Here is a 14856-nt window from a genome sequence, read left to right as displayed (position 1 = left end):
CATCTTTCAGGAGTAATATTTCATCACTGATTATTTCTCCATATATTCCTTGGTATATGAAATCTCTACTAGAGATCAGATAACAAGAACCACTTGGTAAAGAGACAAAAGACACATAAATTTTCTTTTAACGAGGTTCAGCAAAGGCCTACTTCCTCAAACTTTGTTGAAAATTCTTCTTGAACACAATTACAATTAGTGCTCAATCTCGAAATTACACAACCCTAAGATATTCTCTTAGCTTGTTCCCAATTTATTCTCAACCCACTATGAGATCCCTAAGATCAATAATGATCTACACCAAGGATTCTCTCATAGAGATAAACTCACCCTTTTCTTTCCAAAGGTGTCAAAAGTCTACAAAACTTTTTCTCAATTTTACAAATGTTCTCGAGAACTATAAAATATTGCTTCTAGCAATATAATCACTTCAAGAGATAGACTGAATCAAGTCTTACTCTTATTATCAAAACTCATAAGGGATCTAAAATAGTTGCTTCAACCAAAAGAGAGTACATCTCTCATAAGTATTTTCTGAGAATCATTATACTACTACACGTACTTAATTTCTCATACATATCCACTTATGGTCACTCATTTTACACTTTCAAGTGTAAATATTATCTTTTTAAGAGACTTGAACTATTTCATAGTTACTTCTTTCAATGATTAACCAATCATTCTTTGTGTACACTTTGCAATAAAACTTTTTCTATTAACCGCGGTTTATCCTCGATTTTTATCCATAATATCATCAATTGCAACACTGCATGCAAACATATTTACGACGTCGATTTGCCTTTTTGGTTCCTTTTCATTCTAGACATGACTCAACTTGTTGAGATTTCTTTTCATTATGATTCTCAGGTACTTGAATCTCTTTCTTACTCATGTCTACATCTCTTCTAGAGATTTTTTATAACTCTTTGTTTCCTCGGTGCCATATTAATTTATGCTCCTTTTCTTTTACGAGGATGCTTATATTTGGAACCATAAGTCTATCACACTTCATGCAATCTTTAGACTTACTAGCAGTTGATCTTATCCTTCTAGGATATTAATTTCAATTGGAGCACAGCTGGTATATGTGACTTTGTCACTCAATCATGGTCAGAGAATGGTTCTTGCATGCTTTTAGCATCTTTTCAAACTTTGCCAATAAATTATCTTTTGAAATTATTGCGCACATTTCTTAATACGAAGATCAAGATAATTTCTTACAATATATTTATTTACTAGCTGTTTATTTTCTCCCCCTCATGTTAGAAAGACTGACTCACTGAACCAACAGTCTCTGCATCTCGAGATATTCAATCATCAAGAGGGATTTATATCCAACATATTTCCAACATTCTTTCAAATTTTATCTTAATCACTTTGGTGGAGCAACTTAACATGTATAATACATTTAGATGGAATATATCTTGTTTCTGACCCAAACCAATTGTAATGAGAAGTACTCATGATTATTCGTTGGCATGATGCGAACTTATTGACATATAGAGTCATTTTTGTCAATCACATATCATGGTTGCACCACCATTGTCAATTAACCAAATACTCTCGCAAACTCCATGTTGCAAGTTATAATAACAAACATATATAGTGGATGATCAGTCCACAATATCTCTTTTGAATACATACCAGAAAATTGACATTATCCAAATTCATGGGATCGGTGAAAGCCATATAATCTCGGTTTGCTTTGTAAAGCAGTACACATAACACTAGGAAAACTCTTTAGGTTCTCTAATGAATCTTTTCAGAAATTTCTGATTATTCTTTCGCATCAGTACTGAACCGGAATGGCTTAACCGGTCATGCCAAACAATGAGATTTTCACAAAGCATTTTATCTTCTAGATAATGCATGTAATCTCTAAAATACTTTAATTGCCTTGGGTAATATTTATGATTTCAAAGTATTTTTTTCGCTTATTGTCTCAACATGATTACGCTTCAAATCCTCAAGATTTGCTCTTTCATATGAGTGATTAGTGTGAACATAATCTTACATTTGTTCCATCAACTCTATATGTGGGATTCCTTAATTCTCCCCCTCGAGATGATGACACTTCATGTCTATCAATCTCGATTTGAATTCCACTTTGTAATCAATAACATTCTCAAATTGGGTAATGTATTATATCTTAGACCCTTTTAACTTTGAGACTAATTGGGAGATTATAACACATAATTATCAAATTATGTTCCCATAGGCAATAATATATATACTTTTCAAGAGCTTTCAATACTTTTTCTACTACTTCTCATTATTGTAGTAGAATAGTGGAAATTGTCTCACACTAATTTCTTTCATCATCATCATCATATATTGATGAGATAAGTACTTCATGTACTTATTATTCACTATTCACTTATAGTGGAGATACTAGTCGACTTAACCGTGACCTTATATATATATATATATATCATACCCATATTTATAATCACTTTTGTAGCAACTTTCTTATTACTGATGTGGTATTTTCCTTTTTCTTTGTAGAAAGTCATGTTCAGTTCAATGAATAGACCAAGACAATAGGATGTGAATTACATCAACATTTCATAATTTTACACAATCACTAAAAAAATAAGATTATAATATTTTAAAAATATATTTTTCACTTACATGACAACAATATTTTGTGACAAGTAGAATATATTTTCTCTAATATATTTCAAACAATGATATTATCTTCTATTATAATCTTGGTTATAAGTGGAATTAAATTGTTTGTATATATTCTCTTATAGACTTTTAGTCATTTACTTTCTTTCGTGTTGATAATGTGTTATAAAAAAAGGTTTAGGGAATTGTTCTTTTGTATTATTCTCTATTCTATAGAATACAACATATATATATAAAGATACAATATTAACTGTATGGTTTATATTAATGGGTCGATAATGGACATTCATACAATAATATAATTATTCATAATAGATAATAGATAATGTATTTTTTAGCTTTTTTTTTCGTTAAAATAATAAGTTGTCAAAAACAATAAAATAAATATAAAATAACAGAATAATAATAATACAAATCCCGTTGGGGTGGTGTCAAGTCTCACGCACGACGCCCTCTGTGACAGAGAGAGAGAGAGAGAGAGAGAGAGAGGGAGCCATAGCTTCCGCGGCAAATCCCTTTTTCTTATTGCTTCTTCTTGTTCCCTTTTGGTTGATTTCGAATTCTAATTACCAAATCAATTTGAATTGTAAGATTTCTATCTTTGAAGATTTTTCTGGGTTTCTTAAAAGTCTCGTCTTTTAAGGATTTTTTTCATCGGTTCTCTTTTGTGTCATGTGAATTGGTCATATGGGTTTGGCAAAGTTTATCCCTTTCTCATGAAAAATTTGATCTTTTACCTCAAATTTGTGATCTTTAATGTTGTTTTGTTGACTTTTTTTTTTTTTTTTGCAGAAGCTTTGGAGTTCATATTGATATCTCTATCTAATAGTTATTAAAGATTTTGGGGATATACTTACTCTGTTGGGGGAAGAGTTGAGATCAATTGATATCTTCAGTATAATAAAGTGGAGCTTCAACATGTTGCATTTCAGTTGTAGTGGTTTCGATATCTCAAGCTGTTTTATTCATCTTGCTGAATGGCATCCTTTGGAATAACGAAGCTTACTCGGGCTTTGAAGCCCCTTTGTAAGACTTTTTTTTTATTTTATATTGTTTTGAATTGATCTTTAGGTAAGTAGGTTTGTTACTCTTGAGTCAGGTTTTTGATAATTGTCTATAATGTTTCTTTGTAGGTAGCGCGAGTCAGTACTTGAGAGTTTTATAGGTTGTTGGAGTTAGATAATGTTTCGTGATAGTTTTTCATTTGTTGCCCAAGCGATGGGTTGTTTTGGTTGTTTTGGTTGCTCTGAGAGATCAAGACCATCACCAAATCCGTACGATGATGATGATGATGATGATGATAGAGGAAGTGGTGATGAAACCAGTAATGCGGGAGGAGGAGATGAAGAAGAGGAAGTGGAGGAGCTGAGCCGTTCGAAACGATCTGAAGAGATTTTGATATGTAAATTACAAAATGGATTAATATGCAGGCAGTTTCCAGTTAAGGAAACTAACAAACTTGTACGCGGAGAGGTATGCGACTTCTTGTGCCCGTGTCTAATGTGCTTGTCGAATGGTGTTCTTATACCACTTTGTTTCTTATTTGATTTACAGGATGAAGATGGAAAGAAGACAATAAATGAGTTTGTTCGTGAGCGTAAAATTGGAGCTGGTAGTTATGGGAAAGTGGTAAGTTGTGAAAACAAAGTTAGTCACTCCTGAGAACCTCTTAAACAAGGGTTATAGATTCTTATAAGATTGTTGTTTGTATATATAACAGGTTCTATATCGAAGCACTGTGGATGACAAGTATTATGCTATTAAGGTATGCTCTTGTTTTTATTTCCATGGCACCACTTGAAAACTAATTTTGTTTTGCTAGTCTCATTTGAAATTTTATCACCATAGAGCAGATTATATTAATATATCCTTAGTTGATAGGATTAAAACTTTCTTAACATAGTGGTGATTATAATTTTTTTGGATTTCAAGGCTTTTCACAAGTCACATTTATTAAGGCTACGGGTTGCACCTTCAGAAACTGCTATGGGGGATGTTCTTCGTGAGGTATCATGATACGATGCCGATAGTTTTGGAATAGGATTCATTTCAGAAAAGTTATGTATATGTCTTTTTAATCTAATGGTCGTAGGTTATGATTATGAAAATCCTGGAGCATCCTAATATCGTTAATCTCATTGAGGTGATTGACGACCCTGAGTTTGATGAATTTTACATGGGTATTTCTTTCTCTTTTCTTTTGTATACTTTTACCTCAAGTCTCTCTTTGGTGAGTGTTCTGCCATATAATACTGATGCATTGTTTCTTTGTCTAGTTCTGGAATATGTTGATGGAAAATGGGCTTATGATGATTCTGGTGCTCTCGGAGAAAATACTGCTAGAAAGTACTTGCGGGATGTAGTTGCTGGCCTCATGTATCTTCATGCTCATGTATGTTCTGCACCGTCAACTACTTCTTAATCGACACTAAAGTTACTATGATTCACTCATTATGATTTTCTCTTTTTGGTTTGGATGAAATAGAATGTAATTCATGGGGACATCAAACCAGACAATTTGTTTGTTACTAGTACGGGGAGAGTGAAAATAGGAGATTTCAGTGTCAGCCAAGTATTCAAGGTACTGATAAATCTCAATTTCAGTCTTGTTTTTCTTCCTGATTAGTTTCTTTAATTTGTAGTTGACCTGATCAAACATAAAAGTATACGTTTGATGCAGGATGATGATGATCAACTCCGTAGATCTCCCGGGACTCCTGTCTTTACTGCCCCGGAATGTTGTTTAGGTATAACATACGGTGGCAAATCTGCAGACACATGGGCAGTGGGAGTTACTTTGTATCGTATGATATTAGGACTATACCCGTTTCTTGGTGATACACTTCAGGATACTTATGACAAGGTTCCGCCTCTCACGCTCCACTGATTTGTATTTTCGTTTAGAGACATCTCCTAGAAACAAGATGTCTAATGGTTTTTTATTTTCTACTAATATTTCAGATTGTTCACAACCCGTTAATTATCCCGGATGAACTGAATCCTCAACTGAGGGACTTGATTGAAGGTCTCCTTTGCAAAGGTGAGTTCTTATCAGTTGTTTTGCAAAAAAACATAATGAACCGTTGTGATCAAAATAAAGTTACCGTTTGTAGATTAAAGGTATCACCTTTTGTGTACAATGTGGCTCACGATATTCACTTGTGGCAGATCCAAACCAGAGGATGACGTTGAAAGCTGTTGCGGAGCATCCATGGGTTACTGGAGAAGACGGGGCTATTTCGGAATACTTGTGTTGGTGTAAACGCAAAGCTGGAGAAGAGGAAACAGCATAATGGGATTGAAAAGGTAGCTAAAAAGGCTAGGACCAGTATACTTGAACATGGCAAAGGCAATCATATGTTGCGTTGGGTTGTAATAGTTCTTTGTGGCATTTTTTACTCAATACCATCATCATCTTTGAGGCTCTTGATCGTCTGATTTTTCTGTTTGCTCTCTTCACTTTTTTTTTTTTTTTTTTNTTGTTATAAAGGAAACATGTTTTTGGGTGATTGAAATGTAATAATCATTTGTATAAAACAATGATGTTAATTTTAAATTCTTTGTGTGGGGGTAAAGTTAAACATAATAATAATTTCAAAGTTTTTTTTTTGAATTCGATGATAATTATTTACTTCAGAATATTTTAAAAAATTATTAAAAGTGTTGTGTATATTGCATTATTAAACATCACATAATTATAAAATTATCACATAGTATGATTTTCGCAACCTAATCATCCCGAAAGTTATATAACTTCAGAGATTATACAAATAACACGAACGACAAAAAAAAATACCAATAAATGTTTTCGAGTTCAAATTTTAAAAAGTTACCAAATCAAAAAATTCAAAAATTTAATTCAACCTATCCTCTCGCCGGATCACTCTCTCTCTCTCTCTACAGAATCTCATTGGCGGCGTAACCGTAACGAGATCTGCGGATATTCTCTTGCCGTTTCTTGTACACAAATCCGGCGACTCCAACCACACACACCGCCGCAATCACTCCGAAAGCTACCCCTACCTTCTTCCCTCCACTCATTCCTCCTCCTCCGGACGACGGTGATTTTTTCCCTTCGATCCCAGTCATATCGCTGTGGTTGATATCACTAGCTTCCTGCGACGGAGACGGAGACGAAGACGACGAAGGAGATTGAGAATCATTCGGTAATGGCGGAGAGATCGACGGAGAAGGAGAAGGAGAAGGAGAGTGTGTCGTTTCAGGTTCTGGAGGAGAAGAGTATTCAATTGGAGATTGCGCCGGAGAAGGAGGAGATCCGAGTTCCGGCGGATGTGCGCGGTGACTCATAGGCGAATCTGCTGGGTTTACGGCTAGATCCGGTGACGGAGCTGGTGAAGATTTAGTTGAAATCTCACCGGAGACGAGTACGAGCATTAGCGTCATAGCAACAATGATGATTCCGAGCTTCATTTTTGTATTTCCTCAGATCTTCTCTGATGATGATGAGTAAGTAAAGAAGAAGAGGAAGAGAGATCTGGAGAAGTTAGTTTTGTGAGTGAGAGAATGAGAGAAATAATACTATTATTGTGATCGCTAGATTTGCGGCTACGAAAAGTGTACGACTAACCAGATTGTGACACGTAGGATACGTATAGGAGTAGAGAAAGGAGCGAAACACTGGATCACAGATCATGGTAGTTTCTAATTTAATTTATTTAAAAATTCGCGTAAATTGTGAACGGTAGCGAGAGCTGATGCGTGAAATGGGCACGTGGGGTTCACGTGAAGAGCTGACCCCCCCCTCACGTAACCTTATCTTTAGTCACCGGCACTCAGCATGTATTTTGCAAGAGAAGTAATTAAGCAACAAAAAAAAAAATTGTAAGAAAATCACAAAAAATAAAAACTTTGTTTGGACGTTCAAGCTAACCAGAGCTAAGGAAGAAACTTAACAAAATTGTCCGTTCGTGATGCCAAAGATAGTGATGAAACTGTATTGGGAATCAAATATAGCTAAGATGTATAAATCTATTGTGTGTTATCTCTTTGTTAGTTCATATTGCTTCAGTTCTCTCATTAATATCAAGAAACGTCCCTCGTAACCAAGCACAACCAGAGGGTTCAAAGACTATGGTTCATATATGATATATAGGCAACCGGAGCCCATATAATTGGGCACGATGCATCTTCTCTGACATTCTGATCAGCTTTCTTAAAAGAAAATTACAAAGTAGCTCATCCTGACAAGGAAGACTATGGTTCATATATATATATAGCCCATCAAGTAAGTCAGTTAATTAATAAAGGAATTTATCGGCAAACTTTGCCAGAGCAAATGTGAAAATTTGGTTTCAATATTAGCTTATATTACTATTTTTTTTTCAATATTTTTCGACAATCAATCTCGAGTCAAAATGGTTTTAGACAAAGTCTCTCACCCCACGTGCATGCTGAGACCGAGTTCCACACTCCATCTCATCAAATGAGAGATTTGTCAAACGGTCTTATTATATATATTTGAAGTATTCAAATCAAGATTAGTTCAATTGGTTCGATCATTATCATCAAATATTAATACATTAGCACTAGTTGATTTATTTCTTGAAACAAGTTACTGCATACATTAGCACTAGTTGATTTATTTTAAATATTTTTCATCTTTTTGATTTGGAAGAACCATTTTTAGAGTTATAATATACTAACTCAACTCTTAGTTTTCAATTAAAAAAAATGTCAGTAAGAAAACCGAACTTTGCAAAAGTGGTGAAAAAAAGCATCAACTTTGTATATGTTGAACGAAGTTTTAATTTTGATTGACTTTCTAATTTAATCATAAACTTTCGTTGATTTTACTAAATAAGGCATGTTGTTAAATTGTCTGACGGAATAAGTTAATGGCATTAAATTTTTGAAAAGAGATTCCGTTACATCTCAAAACGACGTCATTTTGTGTTTTTTAAAAAATAACAAAAGGGGGCTCGATCAATTTACCTCTAAGCAGAGGCGTACATGTTTTAACTTTTAACCAATTGAGCTAAACCATTTTATTGACTTTAGTACACAAACACATATACTTATTCGTATGTTTCCTAGAGTCTTTTTCTTCAAATTCATGGTCGTATTCACCGAGCTGACTCAAATCCCAGATCTCAATATTCATATTCGATTCTTCTGCCATTTTTTTTGCTTCTCTCGAGGTCGGAGATGGAGAAATCAAAAGTAAATCTTCGACTACACAAAAGTACTTAGAACAACCTAAATTTCAGATCCAAATCGAATTAGGGTTTCATCTGAAATAAAGATCGAAACTTTTAACAAAGACGAGTACGACGAACAAAGTGAATCGATTATGCAAAGAGATTGAAACCGAAACATTATTGAGTGCTCCTTTCACCGTACCAATGGAGATTACGGTGACTTCCAATGGTGGAGAAGAGGACTCAAGCGACACACGATAGAAATAATTATATGCGTTTGTAAAAAAAAGTCAATAAAACAATTTAGCTCCGCTGGTTATTTCACGTCTTTTCAAGATAGAGCCTTGAAGGTAAGCTGTTCGAGCCCCTTCTTTGTTATTTTTTTTAAAACACAAAACGACGTCGTTTTGCTATTTAACTGTCGTTTTGCTATTTAACGGAATCTCTTATCAAAAATCTAACTTATTCTGTCAAATGATTTAAGGACGTGCCTTATTTGGCAAAATCAACAACAGTTTAGGATTAAACTAGAAAGTCAATCAAAATTAGAACTTTATTTCAACATATACAAAGTTGATGTTTTTTTCCACCACTTTTGCAAAGTTCAGGCTTTTTATGATATTTTTCCAGTTTTGAATTTGTGACTTGAATAGTTTTCTGACTTAGTATTAAGTTAATATGTAGACATTTTCATAAGATATTTAAAATAAGAATTACTCTGTAATCGTGCTAAGGTGATGAGTCGTTGACTGTTCAAAGTTTCTAATTTTCTTTGAAACAAGATACCATATTTATCACCTCTGCCTATATAGTACCCTTCGTCTCTCTCACATAGATTTGGGGACATCAAATGGAGAATCAAAACAACGTTGCGATATTACTAGCAAAGCATGTCATTGCCACGGTTGCCAACGGCTCCAACCTTGTCTTCTCACCAATGTCAATCAACATTTTGCTCTGCCTTATTGCCGCTGGTTCCAACTGCGTTACAAAACAAGAAATCCTATCATTCCTCATGTCGCCTACATCGAATCACCTCAACACAGTCTTGGCCAAGACCGTATCTGTTGCCTTCGCTAATGGAATGAATAGAAGTGACTTGCACTTATCTACGGCTTATGGTGTCTGGATCGACAAATCTTTCTCCTTCAAGCCTTCCTTTAAAGAGCTTTTGGAGAACTCCTATAAGGCTACTTGTAGTCAAGTTGACTTCGCAACCAAGGTAACTTCTCTATGCTTTTTTTGTAATTCCTTTTAAACTTTTTTGCCTCAAATTCTTGGGTAATATCAATGTTTCATGAGTTTCCAACTTGAAATTAATTAGCAATTTGTTAGAATTTTGCTATGAGTAATGTGGTCACTTTGTTGTAGGATATTAATTACTACAATACCCGTCAGTTAGTGTTTGCTAACAAATTAGGTGCAATGTATATCAACTTATCTTCCGTCTCTAATGTAGTAATGTGTATCAGATACTTGTAGTAGTTTTTTTTTTTGTTATTGCAAATGAGTCATTTGAATTGAGGTGTCATTTGAATTGAGTTATATAACCAAAAATTTCCTAATGACGTACGACATAGAACAACATATTTTGTATAGGTACCATCGTATTTTTTGTTACACTGGATTTTTGGAATGTTTGGTTAATTTATTGTTCACTTATGTTGAAGCCTGCTGAAGTGATTGATGAAGTGAATACATGGGCTGAACTCCACACTAATGGACTCATCAAGCAGATCCTTTCACAAGATTCTATCAAAAGTATCCGTGAAAGTACGCTAATACTTGCAAATGCAGTCTACTTCAAAGGAGCTTGGAGCAAAAATTTTGATGCAAAGTTAACAAAGAGTAACGATTTCCATCTTCTTGACGGCACCACTGTGAAAGTCCCCTTCATGACCAATTACAAGAAGCAATACCTAGAATATTATGATGGTTTCAAAGTTTTGCGTCTTCCTTATGTAGAGGATCAACGTCAATTCGCCATGTACATTTATCTTCCTAATGATAAAGATGGATTACCTACTCTGCTTGAGGAAATAGCCTCCAAACCGGGATTTCTTGATAACCATATTCCACGCCAACGTATATTAGTTGAAGATTTCAGAATTCCAAAGTTTAAGTTCTCTTTCGAGTTTAACGCTTCGGATGTTTTGAAGGACATGGGGCTGACTTTACCATTTACACATGGTAGTCTAACCGAGATGGTTGAATCACCTACCAATATTGCTGAGAATATGCACGTCTCAAAAATTATCCACAAAGCTTTCATTGAGGTGGATGAAGAGGGAACTGAAGCTGCAGCCGTTTCTGTTGCTTCCATGACAAAAGACATGTTGTTGATGGGAAATTTTGTAGCTGACCATCCATTTCTATTCACAGTGAGAGAAGAGAAGAGTGGAGTGATTTTGTTCATGGGTCAAGTTCTTGATCCTTCAAAACACTAATCGAACTGATTTGTTGTATTTTGTGTGTATAATCCACTGAATTTGGTTTGTAAAACAGCCACTGCATTTTACTGTTCAGCTCGGTTTAGGCCAACTTTAAATCGTGCTACCAATACATCAATCAGATTGAAGTACGTAACGAGTATCCAAAAATTCAAAAACACACCCACACATGCCTAGTCTACTACAAATTATCTTCATTAACCATTCTGATAGGGGTACAGCAGGTATGATATATATCGGGAAAAAGGTAAATTTAAACCCGTATTATTTCGAAAGTGTAAATTCCTACCCAAACAATATATCTGTGTGTTTTTCAACCTAAACCCTTACATAATTCAAATTTACTACCTAGACTTCGAATCGTTACCCATATTCATACATTGACTCATACAACGTTAGTCAACCGTTAAATGTTTTGATCAATTTGTCACTTAAGTGATGATGTGTCAAGGTCGTTGAGCTCGGAACCTTAAAACGACGTCGTTTGCAATGAAAGGTTAAAACAACGTGTTTTGAATTGGGGGAAAGATCTTAATTGCAAACGACGTCGTTCATAATGAAAAGTTAAAACAACGTGTTTTGAATTGGGGGAAAGATCTTAATTGAAAACAACGTCGTTTTAAGGTTTCGAGCCCAATAACCTTGACATATCATCGCTTACGTGTCAAATTGATCAAAACATTTAACGGTTGACTAACGCTGTTTGAGTCAATATAGGAATATGGGTAACGATTCAAAGTCTAGGTAGTAAATTTGAATTATGTAAGAGTTTAGGTAGAAAAAACACACGAATCTATTGTCTGGATAGGAATTTACACTTTTGAAATAGTACGGGTTGAAATTTACCCTTAACCCCATATATATCTGATTTGGGTTTTAATTATTAACTAAATGGGTTGGGTTCTACATTTTGGTTACGTTAAATGAAATTAGGATCTTAACTAACCAATATTTTTGCGACTTACATGTTTAGTGAAATTGAAAAGTAAAGATGTTACTAATGTGAAGTACGGTACCTGTAAAAGAACCGTAGTGAAAAAAAAAAAAAAACAGTTTTTTTACATTAGAAATCTACATAGTAATGTATAATTTCAGGTTTTGAATGATATCCTTCTTTTGTTATAAATTTCATACATTTTAGTCTCACGTTATCAAAGGTAGCCAGTACCATATACGAGAAAGTAAGAATAAACTGCGCCGAAGTTTAAGAAACAAATCTTAAACCAAAAAATACCCTTTATATTAAAAGAGAAGCACTCTTACAAAAAAGCTGATGTGTCGCGCTCACAAAGCTCCTATACCTTTTTCAATAAATGTTCTTACTTTTATTGTTATTTCCATAAACATGCCACTGAAATATTATGAGCCAATATTTAATTCTATTAGTTTTTAAATATGAAAGATTTTATCAACTATTAAATTCGAAAATGTATTTAATTATCATTTTCATAACTTATTTACTTATCAAAAGTAAATTACATTTCACAAACAAGAAAAAAAACTATTCATTTATTTATCACTTTTATCGTTTTTCTCATTGCACTTTTAAACTTATGATTAGTTTAAATTAAATCAATTAGTTTAAAAATATTGCTTTATCTATTTAATGGTATAGTGATATAGACAATAATTTGAAACATAAAATATGTGAATTTGATATGTAGAAATACAAAAAGACATCAAAACTTTCTACACCACCTCAAAATTCTTTTCCAAGTTCAAATATTTCACGGGTGAAACGTATTTTACAGAAAATAAACGTAAATTTGAATAAACGAAAAAAACTTTAATTACCTATTTTTTTTTAAACGAACGAATCTTAAATTTCAAGTAATAATTTACTCATAATATTTTATTTAAATTGATTTACATAGTGCGGGTTGATACCTAGTAAACTTATATTAACCTAGAATATCCTCCATATTCTTATTCTTTAAGAATCTAAAAAAAATGATAAAAACGATTATTTAGGTAGATAATTTTACTACACCTTTTAAGCTTTAAAGAACAAAAAAATGACATTTACTTACAAAAAGGTTTTTGAGAGAATATGCCACAAAATTAAACCATTATACATTGCCGCATGTAAATGTAATATTCTTCCACCACAAACTAAAACTTGTGAGTTAACACAAAAGTCTTTTTTTTTTTCCATTTTTTCCACAAAATTAAACCATTATACATTGCCGCATGTAAATCTAAATATTCTTCCACCACAAACCAAAACTTGTGAGTTAACACAAAAGCTCAAAAGCATTTATAAAAGCAAAAGAGAGACTTCTCTCATAACCAAAAAAAAGGTTCTTCTTCTTCAATCTTCATCAATGGCGACGCGTAAGAGCTATTACCAAAGGCCGAGTCATCGCTTCCTTCAAACAGATCGGTCTTCTCACAACGATTCAGAATTCGAGTTCGACGAGTCTGATCTCTACTCCACCCGCTCGTCCGATCCACCTGATTTTCGTCGTAAACTCTTCTCATCATCGAACCGTAGATCGTCTCCGTCTCCGGCGACCGTGAAAACCACTACTACGGTAGTAGCTTCGTCGCTTCCGGTGAACGTGCCGGATTGGTCTAAGATTCTAGGGAAAGAGAATCATAATCGTCATGTCAGGAGAAGAAGCATCGAAAACGACGAAGACGGCGGCGGAGGAGAGTTATTGCCGCCGCATGAGTATTTGGCGAAGACGAGAATGGCTTCGTTCTCTGTGCATGAAGGTGTTGGGAGGACTTTGAAAGGGAGAGATATGAGTAGGGTTAGAAATGCAATTTTGGAAAAGACTGGGTTCTTGGATTAATTTCTTATGAGTATAAGGTTCTCTCTTTTTTTTTTCTTTGGAGAATTTTGATGATAATTTTTTTTTCTACTTTTGTTAAACTTTTTTTTTACTAAATAACTTGATGAGAAGAAGAAGGCATATAATATTTCTAGATTATGCCTTCTTTTATTTTATTGTAATTTTCTGAATATTTTAAAGTTTTCAATGTTGAGTATTTTTGAGATTATGAGATTTGTATTTTATTTTCCAAGCAAAGAAGGGTTGTAAGTAAGTACGGTACTGAGATTATAATTGTACCAGAAATTTCCAAATCGGGAAAATTCGTACGAGATAAAGTTGAGGGTACTTGTTGAACATAAAATTTTTGTAGGGGTAAAAAAACGAATCTAATAGGAAATAGGGGAAAACAGAATTATTATTATTGGTGGGGTTTATGGGTTTGATGTGGGTTGGTGAGAAAAGTAGAGGTTACAAATTACATGAAAGTGAACAATTTTATTTATTTATTTTTTTTGCACACAAAGAATTGGACCGAGAAAATAATTAAGTTAGAATGGACAATTCCATCAAAGTTTGCTCGTTTGACATGTGTGTGTCCACGAGTGAGTTATGCATTTAAGATGTATTTGACAATTTTGTTCAATTTTGCATATATGTTTTTTTTTTTTTTTTTTTTTCAACTAAATGTTAACTAAAGAATGACTTCTAAGATTTCAAGATTGATTGTCCAAACCAAAAAATAAAATTTTACAAAGAAAATTTTAGAAACTAAAGATTATAAAAAACAAGTAAGATAATTGGCGCTCACATTCGACGCCCGTAGAATCTCGATAAGAG

The 14856-nt window shown here is 33.8% G+C and overlaps 4 protein-coding genes across 4 annotated transcripts; 3 read left to right on the top strand and 1 right to left on the bottom strand.

Moving 5' to 3' along the window:
• On the top strand, nucleotides 3050-6190 carry LOC104780375 (serine/threonine-protein kinase GRIK1). Its single transcript, XM_010504870.1, has 12 exons — nucleotides 3050-3217; nucleotides 3424-3657; nucleotides 3765-4104; nucleotides 4186-4260; nucleotides 4352-4396; nucleotides 4564-4638; nucleotides 4724-4811; nucleotides 4908-5023; nucleotides 5117-5212; nucleotides 5312-5494; nucleotides 5593-5671; nucleotides 5800-6190. Exons 3-12 carry the CDS (start codon nucleotides 3814-3816, stop codon nucleotides 5922-5924), a joined length of 1173 nt encoding a protein of 390 aa, XP_010503172.1. The 5' UTR covers nucleotides 3050-3217; nucleotides 3424-3657; nucleotides 3765-3813; the 3' UTR covers nucleotides 5925-6190.
• LOC104780374 (vegetative cell wall protein gp1-like) lies at nucleotides 6283-7165 on the bottom strand. Its single transcript, XM_010504869.2, has one exon. It carries the CDS (start codon nucleotides 7060-7062, stop codon nucleotides 6529-6531), a length of 534 nt encoding a protein of 177 aa, XP_010503171.1. The 5' UTR covers nucleotides 7063-7165; the 3' UTR covers nucleotides 6283-6528.
• On the top strand, nucleotides 9640-11236 carry LOC104780371 (serpin-Z4). Its single transcript, XM_010504868.1, has 2 exons — nucleotides 9640-10011; nucleotides 10460-11236. The coding sequence occupies exons 1-2, from the start codon at nucleotides 9640-9642 to the stop codon at nucleotides 11234-11236; spliced, it is 1149 nt and encodes a 382-aa protein (XP_010503170.1).
• LOC104780370 lies at nucleotides 13375-14250 on the top strand. Its single transcript, XM_010504867.2, has one exon. It carries the CDS (start codon nucleotides 13564-13566, stop codon nucleotides 14035-14037), a length of 474 nt encoding a protein of 157 aa, XP_010503169.1. The 5' UTR covers nucleotides 13375-13563; the 3' UTR covers nucleotides 14038-14250.

Source organism: Camelina sativa, chromosome 4 (genome assembly GCF_000633955.1).
Source record: "Camelina sativa cultivar DH55 chromosome 4, Cs, whole genome shotgun sequence".
NCBI classification, from domain to species: Eukaryota; Viridiplantae; Streptophyta; class Magnoliopsida; order Brassicales; family Brassicaceae; genus Camelina; species Camelina sativa.
The sequence above is the reverse complement of the archived record's forward strand: the minus strand, read 5'-3'. Positions and strand labels throughout refer to the sequence as shown.